Source organism: Cryptomeria japonica, chromosome 9, assembly GCF_030272615.1.
Source record: "Cryptomeria japonica chromosome 9, Sugi_1.0, whole genome shotgun sequence".
Lineage (NCBI taxonomy): Eukaryota > Viridiplantae > Streptophyta > Pinopsida > Cupressales > Cupressaceae > Cryptomeria > Cryptomeria japonica.
Window position 1 is genome coordinate 122,577,681 of NC_081413.1, and position 25,135 is coordinate 122,602,815.

The 25,135-nt window shown below is 33.7% G+C and overlaps 1 protein-coding gene across 1 annotated transcript; it reads left to right on the forward strand.

Moving 5' to 3' along the window:
* Positions 1-7,690: 7,690 nt before the first annotated feature.
* On the forward strand, positions 7,691-9,031 carry LOC131062741 (transcription initiation factor IIB-1). Its single transcript, XM_057996464.2, has 2 exons — positions 7,691-8,590; positions 8,680-9,031. Exon 1 carries the CDS (start codon positions 7,735-7,737, stop codon positions 8,563-8,565), a length of 831 nt encoding a protein of 276 aa, XP_057852447.2. The 5' UTR covers positions 7,691-7,734; the 3' UTR covers positions 8,566-8,590; positions 8,680-9,031.
* Positions 9,032-25,135: the final 16,104 nt, after the last annotated feature.

A 25,135-nucleotide genomic window follows, 5' to 3' on the forward strand; every position in this document is an offset into this window, starting at 1 on the left:
TTATTTTCCTGGATAGCAAGGATTTTCTAGTGCTCATATATGAGCAAAATGAGGCCACAATGAAGCACCGAATTTGAAGGATTCTTATTGTGCTTATTAAGAGACCTCGACAGAGACCTGAAGAGGTAGTAGGGCATAGAAACCCTTTTCTCATGCTTGAAATGATTTAACAACAAAAAATGGTATGTGTGGGCCCTAGTAAAATGACCCTCCACTGTAATGTATTCCATGATAGCATTCAACACACAACCCCAAATTTTCTTAATGTTGGAAGCATCATAATAACCCCCCATAGCTTTACCAATTTTTGCCCTCTCCTTCTCCTTGCACGGAAAAAGCTTAACCGCATTATTAGAAACTTTCAAATCTCTAAAACAATTGAGACCTGAGTGGGGCATACCTATTATAGTCGCTATGAGGATCGCATTCAATTTAAACCTTGTTTGCAACTTTACAACCCAAATTAATATACTGGTAAGCAAATAATAATGCAGTAAAGAGAAACAAAAGAATAAGAATTAATGCACACCATAACATAGATATTTTTGGCGAGGAAACCCGGTAGGGGAAAAACCTCGATGGGATTTGTAACCCACAATATTTACTCACTAGCCAATATGAATAAATATTACTTAGTACAATAGGGGCCTGCACATGCAGGAAGCCCAACTATCTAGAGCTCACTTCTCAACAACAAAATGGAGTCCCACTAACTACAATTGGATGGTTAAATCCAATAACAATGTACTGCTCAAAATAGCATCTGCAATGCTGGATTTAGTGCCGGTTTAAGCTCTGTTTGATACCTCTGCCAAAACCTTGTTGGTGAATGATTCTGCTTACACAGAATAGTCGTCGCTCTGCTCTACTTCTTATTCACTCTCAAAATAAATACATCAAAGTGCATAAACAACTATCCGGTATCATAACCTATAACATCTCATATATTGCTTATTTCATTACCTAATTACATTAAAAAATAACCTACAAGATCTCATACATATATGAGTCTTTACAATACATCATGTCGACTATACAAATATAATTACAATACAAAACAATATTATTTCCAAGTTGGCTTAGAGTGCCAGTATGATCTGCTGCCAGTGTAACTAGATGTCGGTGTGAATAACCTTGTAGTGACTGCTGGTGTCGGTAGGTGAAGTCTATCATTGGTATAACTTGTGAACCATGTTACCAGTTGGTTTCCATCAATGACAACATCAACCATTCTCATCTGAGTGTATAATGCCAACAGTGGTGTCCTTGGTGCAGAAAGTTGCCGCTTGATACCATTTTCTTCACAATACCTAGTGAATTCCTCAGAAGTAAATTCACCGTCTTGATCTGTCCTCAGACACTTTATCTTCTTACCGCTCTCTTTCTCAGCTAAGGCCCTGAATGCCTTGAACTTACCAAAAGCTTCAGTCTTATCCTTCAAGAATTTGACCCACATCATCCTTGAGCAATCATCAGTGAAGATCATAAAATATCTATCACCTTGAATACTTTTTGTTCTTATTGGTCTACAAAGATCTATATGAATCAAATCTAACAAATGTTCCGCTAAAAAAGATTTGATCTTGAAAGTTGAGGATGTCATCTTTCCTAACTAACATTCTTTGCATAGAGCATTAACCGGTTTGTCTAACTAAGGCAAACCTCTCACTATCTTGGACTTACTCACTTTAACAATGTTATCAAAGTTTATATGACAAAATTTCTTATGCCAAAGCCAACTATCATCCATCTTTGCAATTAAACAGTTGCTGGCTTTAGGATTAAGGTGAAACAAGTTACCTTTAATTTGCTTCCTGATTTCAATTAGTTCACCTTTATTGTCATAGATTTTGCACATACCATTTTTAAACTCCAATTGGTATCCTTTGTCATTGAGTTGTGCCACACTCAAAAGATTGTGCTTTAAACCTTCAACCCAGTAGACATCATCTGCACCACTCTTTCCATTAAGAGAAATAGTTCCCTTACCTTTAACCATGCAGGGTGATTTATTACCAAATCTTACAACTCCGCCATCAAATTCCTTCAGAGAAATAAATTTGCTCCGATTGTCAGTCATGTGATGTGAACAACCACTATTAATGATCCAATCATCAGAGTTATCCATCCTGAATACTAATGCCTTCTGGTCTGACATCTCTTCTTTAATGACTACAAACACAATGTCTTCATTAGCATCACCATTAGATTCCTCATTAGTGATACCACCATCAACAGCAATAAGACAATTTTTTTTGCCTTTACCCTTGTACTTCTTGAATTTCTCTCATTTGTGCTCATTATCACCATTATGATAGTTAGTAGCAATGTGTCCAATCTTGTTGCATGCAAAACATTTCAAAGGTAATTTGGCTCTATATTTACCTGTACCTCTAGGCAACCACTTGGCCAACAATGTTTCAAGCTCAACTAAATTGTCTTCATCATCTGCTTCTCTACTAGATCTGGATTCATAACTGTGACTGGCATCTCTACTTTTTCTCACAGATGGGTTAGAGATAGAAGCTCTAAATGCAAACTTAGATTTCTGTACACTACCATCATAGCCATTTAATTAAAAAACAGTAAGCTTGCCAATGATGGAGTCAAGAGTTACCTTAGTTTTATCAGTGGACTTCAACTCCTAAATAGCTGCAACTCAGATAACATAGACTGGAAGTAGGGTTCTCAATACCTTACTGGTCATTGTGGAATATTCCACTTTACCTCTTGCACTCTTAATTTCACCGACTATCTCTTTTATCTTTGACCATACTGTTGGATATTCTCACCTTTAGCCATCCACATGTCATCAAATTTTCCTCTTAGACTCTCTTCTTTAGCAATCTTAACATGTTCATCACTTCTATAAATCTCTTCAAGTTTTTTCCATACCTCATATGCAGTTTCAAGACCATGAACATCTACATACTCTGCATCAAACAAAGAACTAATAATAGCCTCTAGTGCTTGATGATTTTCTTGTTTCTCTTTCTTCTGATCATCAATCAATATCCCAATAGGTGCAACATACTTAGTATCGACATGTTCCCAATATTGGCTTCCCGGACTCTTGATATAAATTTTTATTCTGTCACTCCATATCCTGTAGTTATCTCTATTAAACTTCTGACCTTCCTTCTTCATCATGATCTACAAGATCTTTACCTCAAGCTGTAAGGCTTAGACCTTAGAGGACCTAATATGCTCTGATACCAATTGATGGTATGATGAAAGAATAAGTATCCGGTCAACTACTGAGAGGCGGCGTGAATCAGTAGATAGAAAAACTGATACAAACTTCACCAATCTCAAAACTCAATCTCTCAAAGTAAACTTAGAACTAACAATGAAATAATCTCTGTCAAGATAAAAACTCATACGATAAACCAGTTGTCTGTTACAACAAATTAACAGTAAACAACTTCTTCATTTCTCAATGCTTTCGGTTATCATTACTTATTAAAATAGTTAAGTAGTTAAGTAAATCAACCATGAAAACATAACCACAAAAACATTCACCACTTGACACAAATATTTTTGATGTGGAAACCCAAAATAGGTAAAAACCACAGTGAGATGAGACTCACAAGATAACTATCTGAACTCTTTTGAGGTTTGCCTTGTTAGGAGCCTTGCCTATTAAAGCTTTACAAAAATTCATGTTAGGAATCACCCGAATAAGGGATTGACTACAAATTCCTTGTTAGAAGAAATACCTTGTAAGGAGTAACCTCGGTAGAGGATTTGAAAAATCCAATCTAATGGACCACCTTGTTAGAGGATTTGAATAGCACCAAGCTTGTTAGAGCTTACTTGGTTAGGGGATTTCAATTCTGTTATAATTGTTAGAAAACAACAAGAGTTTGTTGATCTATCTGAATAGCATTACACTTGCTTGATCAGATCCATTTCATGCTCCTATCTACCTGTACTCAAATTGCAGTTACATCATCCAGTTCTGCAACCACACACTCAACTGAACTGTGTCTATCTCTTTGCCAACTAATTCAACTAAACAATTTCATCGACCTTATAAACAAATCAATCAAGTTGGTAACACAAAAAAAACCTAATTCTCATCAAGATTACAAACAAATCGGTTCAAGTATGACCATTGTATTACATAGCAATCTCTACACATCAATCAAGAAAACCTTGATTGCCCCTTGATCACCGCTTCATCGATCTTTGTAACTCATCACGCGCTTTGCATTAGATGCAATACATTTTCTCATTCCCTAGACAAAAACCATTACAACAACTTGCCAAAATCTCTTTGAATTATCTTCACACAATAATCATGCGTGTCATAATCATTACTGCTCATCATTAGATCATAAACCAATATAACCAATTCACCAAACTTAATCGGTTAGGGTTTATCAAAAACAACAGATAGGGTTTATCGATTACATCAATAGATAAGGTTTACACTGATTACCGGTTCTCCTCACAAATTTTTCCTACCGGTTACAGTTACAATATTAACAACAATATCAACAATATAATTACCGGTTTAATTGACATCAATGACAAAATAACATATCATTAATTCAATCTTCATGCAAATGCCAACAATACTAAATTAAAAAATAATTTTTAAAAATTAAAACACATGCCAGGTGAGCAAATTAAGGGAAGAGGGATTTTATAAGGGGTCACGCATGTGTTAGAACATATGCGTGACCCCTTAGGACCACATATTCTTGACCCCTTAGGACACTAACGTATGCGATCTTAAGGGACCGATATGTCATACACACTAGGATTTTATAAGGGATCATATGTGGTTCTAAGGGGTCACACATGTGTTAGAATACACACGTGACCTCTTAGGACCTCATATGACCCCTTAGGATACTAGATGTGATCCTAGGGGGGGTCATATGTGGTCCTAAGGGGTCACGCATGTGTTATAACACATGTGTGACCCCTTAGGACCACATATTCTTGACCCCTTAGGACACTTTAATATATGTGATCTTAAGGGACCGTATGTTGTACACACTAGGATGTTATATGGGGTCATATGTAGTCCTAAGGGGTCACACATATGTTAGAACACATGTGTGACCCATTATGACACTGTACATGTGATCTTAAGGGATCGTATGTTGTAGACACTAGGATGTTATAAGGGGTCATGCATGTACAGTGTTAGAACACACATGCATGACCCCTTATGACCACATATGACCCATTCTAGGACACTATGTGATCCTAAGGAGTACATGTTGTATATAATAGGATGTTATAAGTGGTCATATGTGGTCCTAATGGGTCACACATGTGTTAACACATGCGTGACCCTTTAAGACCACATATGACCCCTTAGGACACTATGTGATGGACTAAGGGGTATGTCGTTCACACTAGGATTTTATAAGGGGTCATATGCGGTTATAAGGGGTTACACGTGTTAGAACACATGTGTGACTCCTTAGGACCACATATGACCCCTTAGGACACTATGTGATCCTAAGGGGTATGTCGTATACACTAGGATGTTATAAAGGGTCATATGTGGTCCTAAGGGGTCACACATTTGTTAACACATGTGTGACCCCTTAGGATCACATATGACCCCTTAGGACACTATGTGATGGACTAAGGGGTATGTCATACACACTAGGATTTTATAAGGGTCACATGCAGTCCTAAGGGGTCACGCATGTGTTAGAACACATGTGTGGCCCCTTACGACCACATATGACCCCTTAGGGTCCACTATGTGATCCTTTATGGTCCTAAGGGGACATATAGTGTCATCAGGGGCATATGTGGTCTTAAGGGGTCCTAAGGGGTCATGTTGTGTGTGTAATAGGATGTGAAAAGGGGTCATAGAGGTTTTATTTTGTGTAATTTGTTTAAATTTGATATCTAAGTTTTATAATGTTTTTTTAAATTTAAATTTATTAATTTTTCTAGCGTTTTAATTTATTATATTTATTTTTGTAACATTTTTCTAATTTTTAATTTTGCTAATGTTTTTCCTATTGCCTCTAGAGGCTCCGTTAAATTTTAATTTTACCCACGTTGGATTGGGTAGTTTCCAAGTAGCCATATCCCACAAATAGGCATAATTAACTCGAGAAACCTCATTAATGAGGGTTGTATCTCTTGTTGTTATTCAAGTATATCTTGTTTAGATTTTCCTTACATTACTTTTCTATTTTAATTAATTAGAAGATCTATTATTTATTTTGTTTTAGTTGATATCAAAACTAGAATAATTTGTTTAGCTTATTATATCATTAAATTAGATGTTTACTATATATTAATTGATTCTTCAATGAAAACTTTGTAATTATGATATTATTTCAAAGCTAACATAATTTTCTTAGCTCATAAAAATAGGCTTTTTTGTGAATAAAAACGTGATAATTGAAATATTATTAATTTTTATTTCAGATAATTTATTTTTCGTACTTATATTTTTTTAATAACTAAAGTGCATAATTATTTCAATAAAATTAATTTATAAGGAATTAAACATTTTTTTTTGGCTTAAATAGTTATTCAAAATCTTTTTAATTGATAATTATTAATTTTTTTCTTTTATTTAATTAATGTTGAGATGCATCATACAATGAATGTTGAGATGCATTCTACAATGAGATCGAGGTGGAGCATAATGACATGTCTTAACAAAAACTCTTATCTCTTATCTTGAATTTGACATAATATTTGCAAAACAAGTAGCACATAAAATTTATCTCTTGTATATATTAAATAAAATAGTTCCAAAGTAAAACAAAAATAAATAAAATAAGGTGGAGCATAATGACGTGTCTTAACAAAAACTCTTATCTTTTACCTTGAATTTGACATAATATTTGCAAAATAAGGAGCACCTAAAATTTATCTCCATGTATATATTAAATAAAATAGTTCCAAAGTAAAACAAAACAAAATTAAATAACTTTTAAGTAAATAAAATACCTCCAAATCAATATCTTTAAAAGGTATCTATTAGGCGTTAAAAGTAAATAAAATTGCTCCAAATCAATATCTGTAAAGGATATCTATAACGTGTTGTTTAGAGAAATGTATAAAAAGATATCTATAATAGCTTAAAATGAAAGAAAGAAAAAAATCAACTCTATCTAAAAAATCAACTCTAAATAAATAAATGACGTGTCTTAACAAAAACTCTTATCTTTTACCTTGAATTTGACATAATATTTGCAAAATAAGGAGCACCTAAAATTTATCTCTCCATGTATATATTAAATAAAATAGTTCCAAAGTAAAACAAAACAAAATTAAATAACTTTTAAGTAAATAAAATACCTCCAAATCAATATCTTTAAAAGGTATCTATTACGTGTTAAAAGTAAATAAAATTGCTCCAAATCAATATCTGTAAAGGATATCTATAACGTGTTGTTTAGAGAAATGTATAAAAAGATATCTATAATAGCTTAAAATGAAAGAAAGAAAAAAATCAACTCTATCTAAATAAATACAGTCCACTACACAAATATGAATCTTGTTTGTGTATCTTGGATAATTAAGTAAAATTTATTTACCTTTGAACTTAATTCACCCTTTTTAATATATATAACACTATTTCATAAATGATAAACAATATTCATAATTTTAAAAAAAATTATTTAAATGTTAAATATATACATCCTCTTATTTGCTTAAACAGGACCTAAATATTCCACCTTGGAAAATTCGATCTGTGGAGGGAGTTTTTTCCAAGATCTGTGCTTATAAATATGAATGAAGAACAGCAGGATTCGGAACAAGAATCTCAAGCCCGATTCAATTATGACAGATGCGAGAAAGATGAAAAGCAAAAGAGAAGAAATAGTGACAGATCACATTCTTCAGATCGCTCAATATGCGGCCGCCATTAAGCTGGATCAAACTGTAACAGAACGCGCTCAGACAATTTATAGAGATTTATCTGAGAAAACAGTGGTGAGGAAAGTTAAAATGTGCGCCCTTCACCTCGCTTGCATCTACATCGCCGCGAAACAACTTCACAGAATGAAGACAATGGAGGAATTAGCAGCGTCTGTTAAAGATTTTCAGATTGTGAGCAAAGCTGACATTTATAGGGCAATGAGATACATTAAAAAATATACACCAGAGGCCACTTTTGCTACCAATTTATCAGTCGGCAGCTGCTCTTCTGCTGATGAGGAGAAAGAAATTGATAAATTTGTTGGCAGCGAGTCGGTTAGGGCTTATCTGGCTCACCTTTCACAGCTTCTGAAATCTTCAAATTTGGTGGACTGTGAGATGATTAACTGTGCAGAGAAAATGGCGGCCGAGGCGGCTCAAAATTTGGGGGTTTGTACTACGAGAGCCGGGCCTCACACTCAGGCAGCGACTTTGCTGTGGATTTGTTCGCATTTTGTTGAGAAGAAAGAAGCAGTGGATGTAAATTTGGTGGCTCAGCATTCTGTGGGAAAATACACCATTCGTAACGCTTTCTATGATATGCTTCCTCATTTGCCGGCTTTGGTTCCGCAGAATTTGCTTTCTAAAGATGTTTTGGAGAAGCTTCAAGCTACCTGGGCTGGATGCCGCCATCACTTACCTTGAAATGGAAATTTTGTGTTTCTTTAAGGTTCATTTAGTGCAGTAGTGTTTTCTGATTTGTTGAGCTGCATATTTCCTTAACTTTATTGTCTCACTTCTATTTTTTCTCAATTGCAGCGGATTTTAGGAGGAATTCAAAGATGGATTTCCAACTTCAGTACATCAAGGGTCAAATTGACCGGCTGCTCAAAACTAATAAAATATTTCTAGCTCAAGATCTTTGGCATCTCTTGCAAACATATTGGTGTTGCTGGTCTATTCTTTTACTGTTCATGCTACTGTGCTATTTTGGGATTTGTAAGTCTGTATTTTTTGGTCTGCTCTTCATGATCAGCACATTTATGAGACTGCTTATTAGTTGCTGTAATGTTTAAGACAGATTTCATTGTGAACTTTTTGATAGTTTTTTTGACGATCTTAATCAAACTGATTTACTGCATTTTCTTGAATTGTTTATGGTTAAAAGTCATCTTATCGATTGCTGCTATGTTATTGATCAGGACAATCTTCATTGTGGGTTTTTCAACAGTCTTCTTATAATTTTTATGCATATCTTCAATATGTCCACAAAAAAAAAAAAACCTCTTTGTTTAGCATGTTCATTTAAAAAGAGTTTTATGACAAATAGTGTAAGAAATTTATATAAAATATGTGCAGAGGTATTCAATGAGTTTAATGATATTTGATTTTCATAATTCATATTGTTTAATGTTATTGTTTTTGAATTTGATCATGTGATGGTTTTTAATGAACAACGTTTGGATATAAAATATATTAGAGGTATTTAAAGAGTTTAATGATATTAGATTTCTAGGACTCATATTGTTTACTGTTATTGGTTCTGGATGTGATTGTGTGATAATGCTTGCATCATCATTTAGGATCACACTATCTGATCCATCATCAAGATTTTCTTCTCCTTAACCACTCTTGATGATAGATCACACAATGTGATCTTAAATATTTTCAATGAGTTTCTTTAAAAGTTTTCAAATACATATTTTAATTTTTTTTATGTAAATAAAATATGTCTAGGAAAACTCAATGAATTTGCTTATAAAATTTCAAAAATATATATTAAAATATCTATATAAAATCTATATATTTTGATTGAAAGTTCTCAAATTTTTAATAAAAAAATGTACATACAATTTTTTTAATTTTTTCAAATTATTTAAAACAAAAATAGGAAAAAAGGGCTTCAAACCCTAACCACAATCGTGTCCATGGAGAGATTGTCTACTTCCATGTTTTCACCCCCCTCCATTCACAATAGTCATGTCATTTGTCCTACAACTCAACCCTCATTGTTTAAGATGCCCTTTCTTGGAGTTTTGCCCTTCTTTATGTCTAATCTATCTATCTTGTTCTAATGCTACGAACAATGTAATTTTATTTTTTATTTTTTCAATTTTGCCTTTCTTCATGTCTTATCCATCTATCGTGTAAATAAATTTTTTTCTTTCTTTATGTCTAATCCATCTAGCTTGTTCCAATTCTAATTGTGATCTAATTTTATTTTTAATTTTTTTAATTTTGCACTTCTTTAGATCTAATCCATCTATCTTATCTTAATTCTAATGGTGACCTAATTCTATTTTAATTTTAATTTTATTTTTTTTAAATTTTCCCTTCTTTATGTCTAATCCATCTATCTTATTTTAATCTTAAGGGTGATCTAATTATATTTTAATATTTTACTAAATCTTTAATTTTCAATTCTAATTATTTGAATCATTTTTTTAAAGGGGTAAATACTTTTGATTAGGAATAACACTAGTAAAATTTAAATCTAATGTTTTTGCTCGCTCCTTGGTATCTATGGATTCGGCTTTATTTTTTGATATGAAAAAGGTTAAATCTGCCTCTAAAATGCTTGAATCTTCTGATGAGAGGGACCTCGAATCTCTTTCTTGGACAAAAATGTAGACTATGTTGAAGGATTCTAATATCCCATCTTTTATTCCTCCTTTGGACAAGAATGTCTCGCTTGGGGTTGGTATCATTCTAGATAAAACCAACTATTTTGTTCCTATAAATTCCTTGGTTCTTGATAAGGTCATTTGTGTGGATAATTTTAATTCGTTGCCTACTAGTGTTGTTAATCTATCTTCAAAATCTGTGGGTCTTGATAAGGTTAATTATATGCCTTCTGCAGTTGTTAAATCTGCTAACCTGGTTAAACCATCTTATGAGAAAGGCATATCAGAGTCTTTTAAGGGTTTTGATAGTCTTCCTATTGTCTCAGATGATCATCTCATTGCCCAAGTGCAAAACATTATTAACAGAAATAATATTGCTCTTAACTCTAAGTTGGCAGACAAAGTGATTACCTCGATTGCAATTGACTTAGTTAAGCTGGATAAAGACTTATTTGCTTTTCCTACAAATAATCCTTTTGAATTGCTTGATCCGAATAAGGATATGAATCTTTATGTTCCTGATGTTCCTTTGGGTTCTAATGGTTTTGAGGTTCTAGATCAAGATAAGGATAGGGTCCCTAACGAAACTGCTCTTTTAGGTTCCAATGGTGGATTGCCTTTGATCCAATCCCCACTATCTCTTGTATCTCCTTTTAATACTCCCGCAAAGAGGGTTCGTAAACCTAAACATGTTAAGACACAACTGGAAATTGATGCGGGTATCCAATCAACTCTTCTTTCTCCTTTGGATTCTTCCAAAAGGAAGAGGAAAAATAAGCCTTTTAGTCTGTCAGTTACAAGAGCCTTGGCTTCTAAAAGGAGTCTCCAGAAAGATTTTTCTGAGGGAATGGTCTCACAGAATTCTTATTGTGGAAAGAGGGGAGCCACTACCTCCCCTCTAGGCCAATGAAGATCTTATCTTGGAATGTTAGGGGCTTAAATGCCCCTAACAAAAGATGCTTGATTAAGTTCCAATTGGACTTAATAAAGTGTGATATTATGATGGTGCAAGAAACCAAGTTAAATTTGTCCTCTCTGGGGGCTTCGGGAGGGCTTTCTTTTCGTTGGAATGATTTTAGTGTGGATCTGTCTTTGGTTGCCTCTTCATCCAATTGGATGCTTGGTTCAGTAAATAGTAGACTTTCTAATACTAAATTCTAGCTTTTTAATATTTATGGTCCTATTAGCATTGTTGAGAAAAAGAAACTTTGAGAGAATTAGTTTTGATTGCTTCTCCATTGTTGGGTGCTTTCCTGGTTCTTGGAGGTGACTTCAATGCAATTTCATGTCTTGATGAGAAAGCTGGGGGTATCATTCCAAACAAACATATTATTGATGATTTTTTGTCATTTTATAAAAAAAATTGAACTTAGTTGATTATAAAACTCAAAATGGCCCCTTCACTTGGACTAATATGAGAAAGGATTTATGTCAAATTGCTGAAAGGTTGGACCATTTTTTGGTGTCTAAAAATTGGTATAATTCTGGTCGAGATTTCTTTTCCTCAGTCCCGCCTTTTACTGGTTCGGATCATTACCCTATCTTATTTTCTCTTCTTGAGGATAGGGCCCCTAGGAAGCTTCCTTTCAAATTCAAACCGATGTGGTTTAGGGACCAATCTTTTTTGCCCTTGTTCAAAATGTGGTGGCTGTCTACTCCATATGTCAATGGATCTAGGATGTTTCAGATAGTTAAGAAATTGGTTTTTCTTAAAGGCAAGATTAGAGATCGGAATACTTTGCATTTTAAGAATATTTTTGGGGAAAAGGCTAGGATTCAGGAGGAAATTGAGTAGATTAATGAGGTAATTTTGGTTTCGGGTATGGATCCTTTGTCCTATGATAGGCTTAAATGTTTGAAAGCCCAACTTGAGGAAGTTTTGGTTCGAGAAGAATCTTATTGGAGGCATAAATCTAGGGATATTTGGTTATTAGAAGGTGATAGGAATACTAAGTTTTTTCACTCTTCAACTAAGCTAAAGATGCAGCGTATTAGAATATCTTGTATTCATGATTTCAATGGGAATTGTCTATCTGATGATGGTGAAATTGCTTCAGAGGCTATTAAATTTTTTAAGTCTTTGTTGTCTGCTGAGTCAGTCTCTTTAGATAATAATTTTGTTAATTTAGTCCCTCCACTTGTTAATAAGGATGATAATAAGATGCTTATGGCTCCTTTTACTATTGATGAATTAAGAAAGGTGGTCTTTTCCATGCATCCGAAGAAGGCTCTGGGGTCAGATGGGTTCACGACTTTGTTTTTTCAGTAATGTTAGGACTTTGTGGGGAATGATGTTTTATTAGCCCTTGAAGAGTCTAGGTGGAATAGAACTATTTTGAAAGAACTAAACACTACTCATATTGCCATTATTCCTAAGGTGGACAATCCTAACTCTTTTTCTAATTTTCGTCCTATTGCTCTTTGTAATACTTTGTATAAAATCATTACTAAGGCAATTTCAGTTAGGTTGGCTAAGCTCCTTCCTAGGATTGTGTTTATCGATCAGGGTGGTTTTGTTCCTAAAAGGGAAACTTCAGAGGGTGCAGTTGTTGCACATACGATTCTACATTCTATTTCACTTTAGAAGACTCCGACTATGATTCTTAAACTTGATATGCTCAAAGTGTATGATCGGGTTGACTGACATTCCTTAGTTTTTGTTCTGAATTGCTTTGGGTTTGCTCATAGTTGGGTTAAATGGGTCCTTTCCTGCATTTCTTCTGCTCATTTTTTAGTTTTGCTTAATGGTTCTCCTACTAGTTTTTTCTCTTCCTCTCGAGGGGTTAGGCAAGGGGATCCTCTTTCCCCCTTTTTGTTTATACTTCTAGTTGAGGCTTTAAGTAGGGCCATTTCTAATGCTAGATCTTTAGGTCCATGGAGTGGTATTAATATTGATGGGTATCCTTCTTCGCAATCCCATTGTCTTTTTGCTGATGATACTCTCTTATTTGGTTTAGCCTCACTAGCAGAGGCCAGAGTTATCAAAAATATTATAGATGACTACTCTTCCTTTTCTGGGCAGAAATTTAATAGTCTGAAATCATAGGTGTTTTTTCTAAATGTTTCCCCTCTGCTTAAGAAACGATTGACTCATTTTTGGGGTTTTCAAGTAGGTTCCATCCCTTGTAAGTATTTAGGCATTCCTTTTTTGTTGGTTCAAATAAGGCAATGTTTTTGGATAAAGTGGTTCATGCGATATCTTCTAGAATTTCTTCTTGGAATCATAAATGGCTCACTTTAGCTGGTAAAATTCTTCTGATTAAGTCAGTGCTTAATTCCATTCCTATTTATTTGATGTCTATTTTGAAAACACCTCCCAAGGTTGTTCATGATCTCAAGGTGTCTTTAAGATCCTTTCTTTGGAATGATAACATTGGGGGTAAAAAGAAGATTCCTCTTTTAGCTTCCTAAGGAGCTGGGGGGTTCGAGTATCAGAGACTTAGTTTCTTAGATCAAAGCCTTGGGGGATAAACTTGTCTGGAAACTATATATGGACCCTTCTTGCAAATGGGCTTCCATTATGTTTGCTAAGTATTTGAGGGGGGCTCCTAGAGAATGGCTTTTCATAGCCTCATCTCTCTCAAAAGGATCAGCTTTTTGGAATTTTATTGTTAGTTGCAGATCAATTATCCTTCCTCACCTCTCTTAGGTAGTTCATAATGGGAAGAAGGCTCGATTTTGGGATGAAGTTTGGAATGGTAATTTTGCCTTATCTTCCATTCGGGATTGGTCTCCTTTGTCTGATATCCTTTTTGGTCTCTAAGGTGTTTTTGTTGCTAACTATTGTGATATTGATACTTCAGGTCCTTATCCCGTGTCTCGATGGAAATCTATTGATTTTCTAACCATTAGTAAAGACCTCAAAGTTTCTTATGAATAGAAGATTGAAAAAAGATTTCTTGTGTTTTAAGATCGGGATGATGCTTTGGTTTGGACAAAGAGTGCTTCAGATTCTTATTCTGTAAAGGAGGGGTATAAGACCTTGTCTCATTCCTCTTCTTCCTCCCCTTGGCCTTCTCAGCTCTTTTGGTAGTTGACTTGTCTTCCTAAAGCTGGTTCTTTTGCTTGGCTCACAGTTCAAGATAGAGTTCTCATTGGGATGTGATTAGATAGGCTTTGGATTTTTGCGGTCTTTCCTTGTGTGTTTTGTGGTTTCTTTATGGAATCCATGGATCATGTTTTTCTGCATTGCCCATTTGCTTTGGATTGTTGGTACTGGTTGTTTGGTATGCTTGGATGGTCTTCTGTCATTGGTCCTAATTTATTATCTCATTTTTTGGCTTGGCCTTTGTTGTATTCATCATCTTTTTAGTCTTCTCTTTGGGTTGTTGCTCCTTCTATTGTCATTTGGAACATCTGGCTTGAGAGGAACTCTAGGATTTTCAAGCATAAATTAGCTTCATTGTGGGATGTACTTGATAGGATTCAATTCTCCATTTATGAGGTGGTGCTTTCTTACATTTATAAAAATTTGGATCATTTGTGCTCCTTTTCTCATTGGGATAATTGGGTGACATGGAAATGGAAATCACTTCAAGTCATCCCATCTCATGGGGCTGTAGCATTAGGCTTATCCTCTCTTGCCAAGCATAGGCTTGCTAAATGGTCTCCTCCCCTAGAATTATCATTTAAATTATTTTTTGATAGGGCTGCTAAGGGTAATCAAGGAAAGTCAAGGATTGGAGCTATCCTTTTTTATCACAATTCTAAGATTGTCAAAGATGTGTGTAAATTTATTGGTTTTGGTTCCAACAATTTTGTTGAATTTCATGCTTTATCTTTTGGTCTATATTTATCCATCTCTTTGGGCATTAAGGATATTATCATTGAAGGGGATTCAATGTTGGTCTTTCAATCGGTCTCTAATAAGAAATATGTTTCCTGGCACTTACAATACCTTTCAGATTGAATTCTTTCTCAACTGAAGTGTTTTACTACCTTTACTATATCTCATTGCTATAGGGAAATAAATTGTATTGTTGATTATCTTCCTAATAAGGCTGTAGTTGAAAGTGTTGAGTATTTGGAAGTCTCCCCTCGGGATATTCCCTCTTCTTGCATTAGTGTCCTTTTTTAAGTTTTCCTTTGGTTGAAGTTAGTATGGCAGGTGTATTCTGATCTTTGTTGGGTTGATCTTTTCTTTGGTTGGGTGGTTTTCCTTTTTGATTGTTTGCGGTCTGTGGCTTTCATCACATTCCTTGTTGGTTGTGGATTTTCTTTCGTGTATTATATTAGGGAGGGTGTTGTCTGACCTTGTGGCAACATTTTTGCTAATGGCATACTTAGTAAGTATTTCCTCAATGAGTAAGGAGGGTCATGGAGCTTCATCCGTACCGTTTGTATCTTGTTTGTTAGGTCGGATTTAGTTGATCTTTTTAGGCTTTGATGCCCTCACACACTTAGTTATTATTATTAGTAGGCATTTTGTTCTGCAGGTTGGTTATTTTTGTTTTGGTTATCATGGTGGGAAGCTATCCTTATCTTCGTTATATTAAGGAGGATGGTAACTTTATTTGATGATGACATTTTTTGGTAAATTTTGCTTTTTTGAACGTGGTGGGTGCTTGAACTTCATCCATGTGGTGTTATCTGTCTGGTAGATTGAGTTTATTTGAATAATCATAGATTTGATGCTCAGGGTTTATCTGGTTAATCAATGATTTGTTGCCCGTTCACTATTATGAGTTGGCATTTCTTTATCTTGATTCATAGTGTTTGATTTGGTAATCATGTTGTGATGAGCTTGGGTAAGGCGGCTTGCGGCAGCTTCTTCGTGATGTTGTATCGATTAATCATTTTTTTTTGGTAACTATCTTTAACATGGTTTGTAGTCACCTTTCTTGATTGAGTAATTATGTTTGGTTGTGCTTTGTTCACTCCCTTGGAAAGTGGGTTTGTTAATTATGCTTTAGTATGTTGGTTCCTACACTTTATGTGTTGTATCGTGCTTTGCCATGGTTACATTCATGATGATATCTCACTTGCTTTGGCTTATATACGGGCTCTGGCTTTTCTTTTTCCATGCTTTTCTCTCATTTATTCTGGTGGTTCTTCTCATATGTTAAGATGATCTATTTCATTCGAATGATTTTTGTAAGGCTTGGAAGATGGTGGTTGTCTTCAGGGCCTTGGAAATTGCAGGTGGTTTGGTATATGCGATGATTTCTCATCTCTATTTTGCTAACTTGGCTATTTCTATGGGCTATTCTTTGGCTTGGCCTCATTTTGGTTCCATTGGGTTTACATCATCCCCTCCTTCTTCTTATATGGATTATTTTGTGTTTGCTTATGGTTTTTGTCTTGGCGGGCTCACTTGTAGTGGTTTCTCTTCTTGTTCTTTGTCTCATGCTAATCAGTGGCTTGGAGAATTGTTCTTTATAGGAAGGGGTGGTTCGTGGTCGACTTTTTTGCTGATCTTTCAGTTTTTTGGTGGATGCTAATCTTCTTGATGATTCGAATGGCAATTTATGCTTATATGCCTCTCATGGCAGCTTCTTTTGTGTCCAATGAAAATATTATGTAATATGGGGAGGTTTTTGGTGGAATGTGCCCAGGGGGATTTTGTAATGGGTAGGTAGGCTTTGTGAATTTTGAGCAATACTGAAGGGTTTTCTTACTGGTTCTTTCCCTTCAGTGCTCATTGAACCAGACACCTTGTAAAAAAATATTATATATTAATATAATTCAGTGGTATATCCACTTTTATCAAAGAAAAAAATATTAATAATAATTTAAATATATTTCATTTAAAAAATTAATTGATTTAAATGTTTAATAAGTTTAAATTATTTTTATAAATAAATTTAATAAACAAAATGAAAATCCACCTTTTTATTTACTTCTTTAAATCAAAATTATAAATTAAAAAACAAAAAAATTAAAAACAAAAAATGTTACATAAATAAGGATCTTGTAAAGAAAGGGACTTTATTACAAGTTTCTTCCCATTACTAAAAGTTTCAACTAGTTTTCCAAAAAATAAAATAAATTCTAAGAGATTTTTTTTGCTCCTCCCAGCTTTTAAAAAAATGGCATATAGATTTAATTGTGTTTTTTTAATTCATTTCTAAAATGATTTTAGTGATTTTATGTAATTAATTTATATGAAAAATAGTGGAATGGAATTATATTCTAAAAATTAAAGAAATGATTTTAATGATTTTATGTAATTAATTTATATAAAAAATAGTAGAATAGAATCATATTCTTAAAAGATTATCTAAAAGTTTAGAAACAAAAGAAAATTTTGTAAGAGATAGATTAATAGTATACTTTTCCACATAATTATAAATAAAGTCTAAATTTAATAATCATGTAACCTCTTCAAATATCTAGTAAAATATGATAATTATTTTAGAAAGATTATATCATGTAACATAAGAGGTTTTTTTAATGAATCTTATTTATCATGAATATTTTGGTTTTAGATATCATTTACATTTCATTTCTCAAATCTATTTAAAATTATAAATGAATTCTATTTTTCATGAATATTGATACACATGTTTAATTTTTGGGTTTAGCTTAGATATATTTTTTGTCCTAATTAAGTTTTACAATAAATTTTTAAGTCATACTATTAGATAGATTTTTATTTATTTTTAAACAAAAGGCCAAGGCCTATAATATAATAATATTATAAAAATAAGTTTGCATAGGAGAAAAACAGCTAAGGGGAAATAACACCCTCAAATCTTAGATTCGAACTAGACAAGGCATCTAATCTGAAGAGCCATCTAATAACAAAAAAGGATGACAAAAAACCTAGATATGACAATACATAGGCCATAGAAAAACACCATATAGATGGATCTCTATTACAAGAGTAGAAGATCAATTGCTAAAATTATATCTACTAGTCGAGCTACTAGCCAAGCACAATTGCAGAGGGCCATTCGAAAGAAAATGGGCCAAATGAAATACCTTTGCCATAGACCCAAGATCAATTTTTCAAAAACCTATCAAAACCGGGCACGCATGGTGAAACATAGAGATAGAATAGTTGAGAAGCATTGGTAGGAACAACAAGCAATGGACGGCAGCCAAAAGACCCATGTAGCTCTGAAACCTTCCCTGGCCATTATCCAAAAAAGGTTGTACTCATGATTTTGAACTAAGCCCAAAAGGAAGAACTACAGTCAATGCTTCGAGGCAAAGATAAGAGTTGATGAAGTTTACCCAATCATCAAGCAAAAATGGTGCTAAAGGCCTTCATTCAAAAAATTAAAACCCATTTCTTGACTCTTGAGATTAGGCAATGTCTATTGGAAGAGGAAAATAGATCCAATGGCCATGGGGGTCAATCAAAGCATGAGAATAGTTCCCACAGAGAATTGAATTTAGAGATTGTCTTTGAGAACCAAGGTTCCTCAATTCGAGTCATGAATGATTGCATCCAATGAAGGAAAGAGGTAGGAGAAGTATATCTCAGACCATTCATGAGGGAAATATAAACCAACCTTGCAACTAAATCTTGCATAATGTCAACCCTATTAAAGACCCCACCAATCCTTGCATCACCACTAAGAATGTCATGGTTGGCAAGATGAGAAATTTGTAAATGGAGACTAGTGGAATCCCTTTAAAATTGAACAAATCTTAATGTTTCATTAATCCTCACTATGTGTTATTTGAAATCTAGCATCTCAAAACTAAATTTTATTCTAAATTTTTTTAATTCATTAAATCTAATGGAAGTGCTAAGTCTATAGTTTAACATATTAATTGATTTTTCTTTTCCTTTTATCTTCAGACACCATCTTGATATCAAATATCCCTCATATCCATTTCATCCCACTTCATATAAAAAATCTTTACATGCTTCCATCCATAGAAGGGCTATATATGTAGCTTTGATTTTCTCACCTTGACATCTTGTTATAATTGGTTCTTATAATAGACATCTAGATTTATTCACCTTAATTTTGTCATAATCATCACATTTTAATCACTCTAGTTTCATACTATTGACTAATTACATAATTCCAACTAATCAATTATATTGTTATTGTCAATCAACTAATTATGTTGTTTAAATTATTCGCATCATTTAATGATTGATTCATCAACATTCTCATGTTAATTTGACTTAATGATTAGCTAATTACATTATATTAACTAATTTATCCCATTCCCCATAATATAACCCTATTGATGCAAGTTTTTATTTTCATATACACTTGTATAAACATAAAAATATTACAAATGTAGGATAAAAATATTACAAATGTAGGATTGGACTTGCAAGATAACCACTTATATTTTACAAATCATCTCTTTGTATGATTTTTAATACACTTATTAATTATTGAGGGAAAATGAGAGGAAATGACCTTAAAATAAAACCAAATTACTAGGCAATTTTCAAATACTATTAGGCAACTAGCCCCATTCTACTATATTCCTCCCTTACAATGAGGGAGACATTGCATTATATAGAAAAAGATAACCCTGGACAAATTAGTTACACTTGAGAAATTCCTTCAATAGAAGAAATTTGGTAGATATTAGCTATGATGAATACCATTGGCAAGCTAACATGTAAGGAATGCAACAAACTTATAAAATCTATGTGTTCTAGTGTTTGGTGCAATGTGAAATACCTCTACTAGTTGAAACTTGCAATGACGTTGAAAGTGGAATGACTCCCCTTCCTATATTTTCCTCTAGTATTGCCTCAAGATAATTTTTGCATCTATTGAAGCTATGGATCCTTGAAAATGCGGAGATATTCTTCTAAAATTTTTAGCAAGCATCATGTTTTAGATTTGCATCCCAACATTTTTAATGGGTGAATATTTAGCCAATGGTTTGACCATAAATATTTATCAAAGTAACACATAATATGAAGAGAATATTGGTGCCATGTAGCATTGGAAGTGAAAACATTTTATTTTTATGATGGGCCTACATGAAGAGATAAATTAGCGCTTTTAACCAACAACATGATGATACAAAGTTGTTAGACTTAACAAATTCATATTTCATATGAGCTATTGATCCAAGAAATGATTAATAGTTTCATTTTAACATTACAATTATTAAAAACATTTGGTGGAGAGGGACCCTCCCTTGACAATTAAGTTCATTGTGACCAATAGTGCATCACTTGGGACCTAGAAAATTAAAATTTTTAAAACCTTATGTGATAAGGCCACTTGGTTCTTGTCATGTCACCACTTTTTTCTTCATCGAGCCTCTTTTTTTAAAGGGTAAATGCTTTTGACCCAAATGTATGAACTAGTGAGGTCACAAGTGGGGGACCTCATTCCTAATATAACCATTCAAAAATTAATCCCATATGGGGTTTGAACCTTGATAGAAATTAAAAAAGGTTCAAACCTACCTCCTGCTCGGATTGGAGGAAGAATAGGGAAGTGTGGGATATCCTCAGGAGGTTGGTTTAAGTGTGTTTATGGAGAGGCTTAGTGAGAAAGATCCTGCGGTCACCAAACACTTTATCAAGAACTGGAAGAGTGGTAAAATCTTGGTCGGGTCCCAAATGATGATTGTAGATGAGGATATAATTGCTGAAGCTATGGGGATGATCACGGAGGGCATGAAATTTTATAGGGACCATAGCATCTCTGATAAAGCTATAGACAAATTCCCTATAACAGATGATGAGAGGAAGAAAATGGTTAAAGTTGACAATTCCTATCATTCCCTGAAATGAATATGCAAGCCATGGAGGTTTGTTTTATTTGCTACTATTACTTATATCACATTGGATGGGAGGTTTACCAGAGCATATGGTCACCATTTTGTTTTGCTAAACCATTTTCACCATAAGGAAAAGGTGAGTTTTCTGTATTACTTGGCCTACTCTATGGACCACACTATCAAGGAGATTCAGAAAGATCCTAAAGGTGACCATGCCCTGCACCAGGGTCTTATGGCTTTGGTCTATAAAGTTCTTAAAGGGAAGAGTATTGAAAAACCTATAAAAGGAAAATATGCTAGAAATGAGGACATGGAGAGTGAAGCCAACAACTTCAACTTTGATTCAGAGACTGAGGGCGACTCGAAGGAGACTAGCAAAAAAAATGGGAATAAGGCTAAGAGGAAAAGGATTGTGGTGGATTTAGAAATTTCAGAGTCTGAGGCTGAATCCTTTGAAGGGAAATTTATCAAAAAGAAGAAAGGGAAAGTTACTGGAAAGCAAATGCAGAGGAAGAAAACAAGTAAGGAAAGCAATAAAGAAATCAGCCAAATCCTGATTGATTTTGAAGAAGAAGAAGAGGAGAATAAAAAGGATGAGGGACAGGATAAGGAGGGGGAGAAGAATCAGGTCGCGGACAACATTGAGGGTTTAAATACCCAAGACATGCAAAAAGAGGAGCAAGAAGACAAAAGTGGCAATATTAGTGACTGTGGTAGTGAGAATGTGACTATAAAGGGTTTCTGTGAGACTGTTAGTATGATGGTGAAGGATATTGGTAGCTTGAAGAAAGATATGTTGACTGTCAAAAGAGCTACGATGGGAAAGAAACCCCTGACGGAAAATGTTAAAGAACTGGCAGTTGCTATTAATAATGCGGAAGCCATTGAAAGCATGGTGGGTAAAATTATTGCCACTGAAAAAAAGGTTAAAGAGATGGAAGAAAATAAGGAGGGGAAATAAATAGACATGGCTATGAACAATCTGGGTAGCAGAATTGATAAGATGGAGCTCACTATTAAGAAGATTGCAGAACAAAATTTCCAGATCCTTAAAGCTTCGGTGGATAACATGAACATCTTGATCAATAGATTTGAGAGCAATACTGAGAAGGAAGTTGATAAGGAACAACTAGACAAAAAAGGCCATGAGAAGAGAACCAGAGCCAATACTAGGATCAAGGGCGGCATCAAAGGTCATGAGCTGGAGGAGTTAAAGACTTTGGCAGACAACATGAAGCTGATGGTTGTCCAAGCTGAGGATATTATGAAAAGTATATAGCTGTCTCTGTCTGTCTTGGCAGTTGTCTTGTTTCTATCTTTTTATTGTCGTTCTGCTTTCCGAATGCTGTCTTTTCCTAGTGTTTTTATGTAATGCTATGTTTTAAAGGTTGTGGTCCCTTTTTGTTAGGTTGGGATCTCTTTTATCTTTTTAAGTGATCAAGCACGGTGTTTTCTAGTCTTTTCTATATTTCCTGCTTTGTAAAAGGTTCGGGTTCCTTTCAAAAACTTGCTTTTACTTATTCAAAACAATCACATCATGTCAATATCATCTCATTAAACCTCTTTTTAAAATGTTCTTAGCACCCACCATTAATACCCTACCATATTACTCTGACAAATAGCATGATATTATTTCATTGTTGGAATGACAACACTCATATGTTATGAGATGCCACCAAGTGGTCTTCTAATATTGAATGAATGATGCAACTAAACATTTGAGTGTTCTTTTTACTTTTATAGGGTGGAAACTAACAAAACACTTGAGTTGGGAACCTCAACCAATGATGCAACACTTTTCTCTATCAATGATCTAAAAGAGCATTGAATAAAATTAATTAAAACTAATCAACATTAAAATAATTTAAATTTTATGAAGTCTCGAAAGATGAAAAATTTTTAAATAATAAAAGAAAGAATTCATCTTTCTCTCTTTCCTTTTACAAAAAAAAAATTGTTTCTTTTACTTTTCCATGCTTTCTTTCCTTTCTTATATCTTTTTTATTTATATTTTCCCCTATTTATTTCTTTATTAATTCAAAATTAACTTTAATTTAAAATATTGGTTCGATTTATGATAAAATCATAGAATATATTGACATCTAAATTATGAACAAGTTTTTGTTAATTTGGAGAGAAAAATATATAGTTTTAAACTAACAACTTTTTTACTTTTAAGTATCACATTTTAATTAAGTATGCCATTTTCACCTCTTAAAAAGAGAAAAATAGAGACCATTTCAAATGAAATATCAAAAAGTAATTAATAAAATAAAACTAAATGGACTTTACCACAAGATTTAAAAAATATAGAAAAGAGGGGAAGCAAAAGAATATATGTTTGGGTATGTGTAGGATCATGAGGGGACAAAAAGTGGCACTGGGGAAAAATAAATGTGTTTTAAACTTTGTCAAACGTGCCAAATTTTGCTCTTTTTGTATGGGTCGACCAAAATTTGAATTTGGTTTGGTAATACCAAACCAAACCGGATATCCGTTAACAACAAATATCCAATATAAACGGATATCTATTTTGTGACATCATTATTGTGATGTCATTTTTTTTCCAAATCAGATATTTGTTCTGGAAACCAAAATGGATATCCGTTTTGCTCAACATAAAAAACATACTTTAGTAAAATGGGCATAACTTTTGTGTTTCTTATTGAAATTTTGATCTTTTATAGGCGTTGGAAAGGTAATTAAGAATCCTATCAAATGGATAAGGTGATTTTATTATATTATAAAAAAAATTTAATTATAATGATTAGAAGTTAATCTTTCATTTAAAAAACTTTAAATACTCACAAATTTTGCATCCAAAGTCTCTTTTTTTCCCTATCACCTCCTTTATCTATCACTTGTCTATCTATACTTCTATAAATATCTTTGATCTATCTCTTACTTCTCTACTTATCTCACTCCTTTTCTCATCCCATCTAGATATTTCCCAAGTTACATCCATCTCTACATATATCTCCATCTTTCTATTCCTATCTCTCACTCTCCCACTCTATCCTTGTCACTCCTTATTTCTATATCTCTCTAATAATCTCTCTTCTCTCTATTCATCTATCTCCTCTACCTTATCCTTCCTATACCTATTTATTACTTGTCATTATCACCTCCTTTCTCTCCCTATCTTGTCCCCTCTATCTCTAAATCCCTATAGATCTATCTTCATGTATATTTATATCTCATTATCTCTAAATCTCATTTGTTCACTCCATCTCTCCTTCCATTTGTACTATTCTCTCTATCACTTTCTATCCATATATATCTCTATCTCCATCTTCACATCTCTATCTCTTTCCCTATCAACCTATCTTTCTATATGTCCCTACATATCTTTATACATATTCCTCTATACATGATTAATCTACCTCTCCATCTCTTCCTCTATCACCCTCTCTATGTTTCTCTCCCTTTCTCTATCTTTATCTCTTTATTTACTACCTTTCTATATATCTACGTATCTCTCCCTTCATCCTTCTATATATCCCCTATATATATCTCTCTATATCTCCCTCTTTCTCTCTCCCTCTCTATCTATCCCTATCTATAATTTTTATTTATCTCTTTATCACTCTCTTGCACAATCTATATATATCTATCTATCGATATTCCTCTACCTTTATTCTCTCTATCTCTTCCTTTTTTTGTCTCACTCTCTTTACCCCTCTCTATCCATTTTTCTCTATCTCTTTATGTATTTATCTTTGTCTTTACCTCTCTCTTTCTCTATATCTATTCATCTCCCTCTCCCTTTATCTTCATTTTTATCTCTATCTTCTTCTCTCCTTTTCAATCTCTAGATATGTCTCCCTCTTTCTATCCATCCTTGTCCTTTTGTATTTCTCCCTCTCTCTTTATAGTCCTTAATATCGATATCTCTATTTATGTCTCTTTCTCTTTCCTAAGTATGTTTATCTCTCTCTATTTATCCTTCTATTTATCCCTCTCTATATATTTATCTCTTCTACCTCTAT

Coding starts and splice junctions, on each gene's coding strand:
- LOC131062741 (XM_057996464.2), top strand. CDS start 7,735: ATGAAGAACAGCAGGATTCGGAACAAGAATCTCAAGCCCGATTCAATT.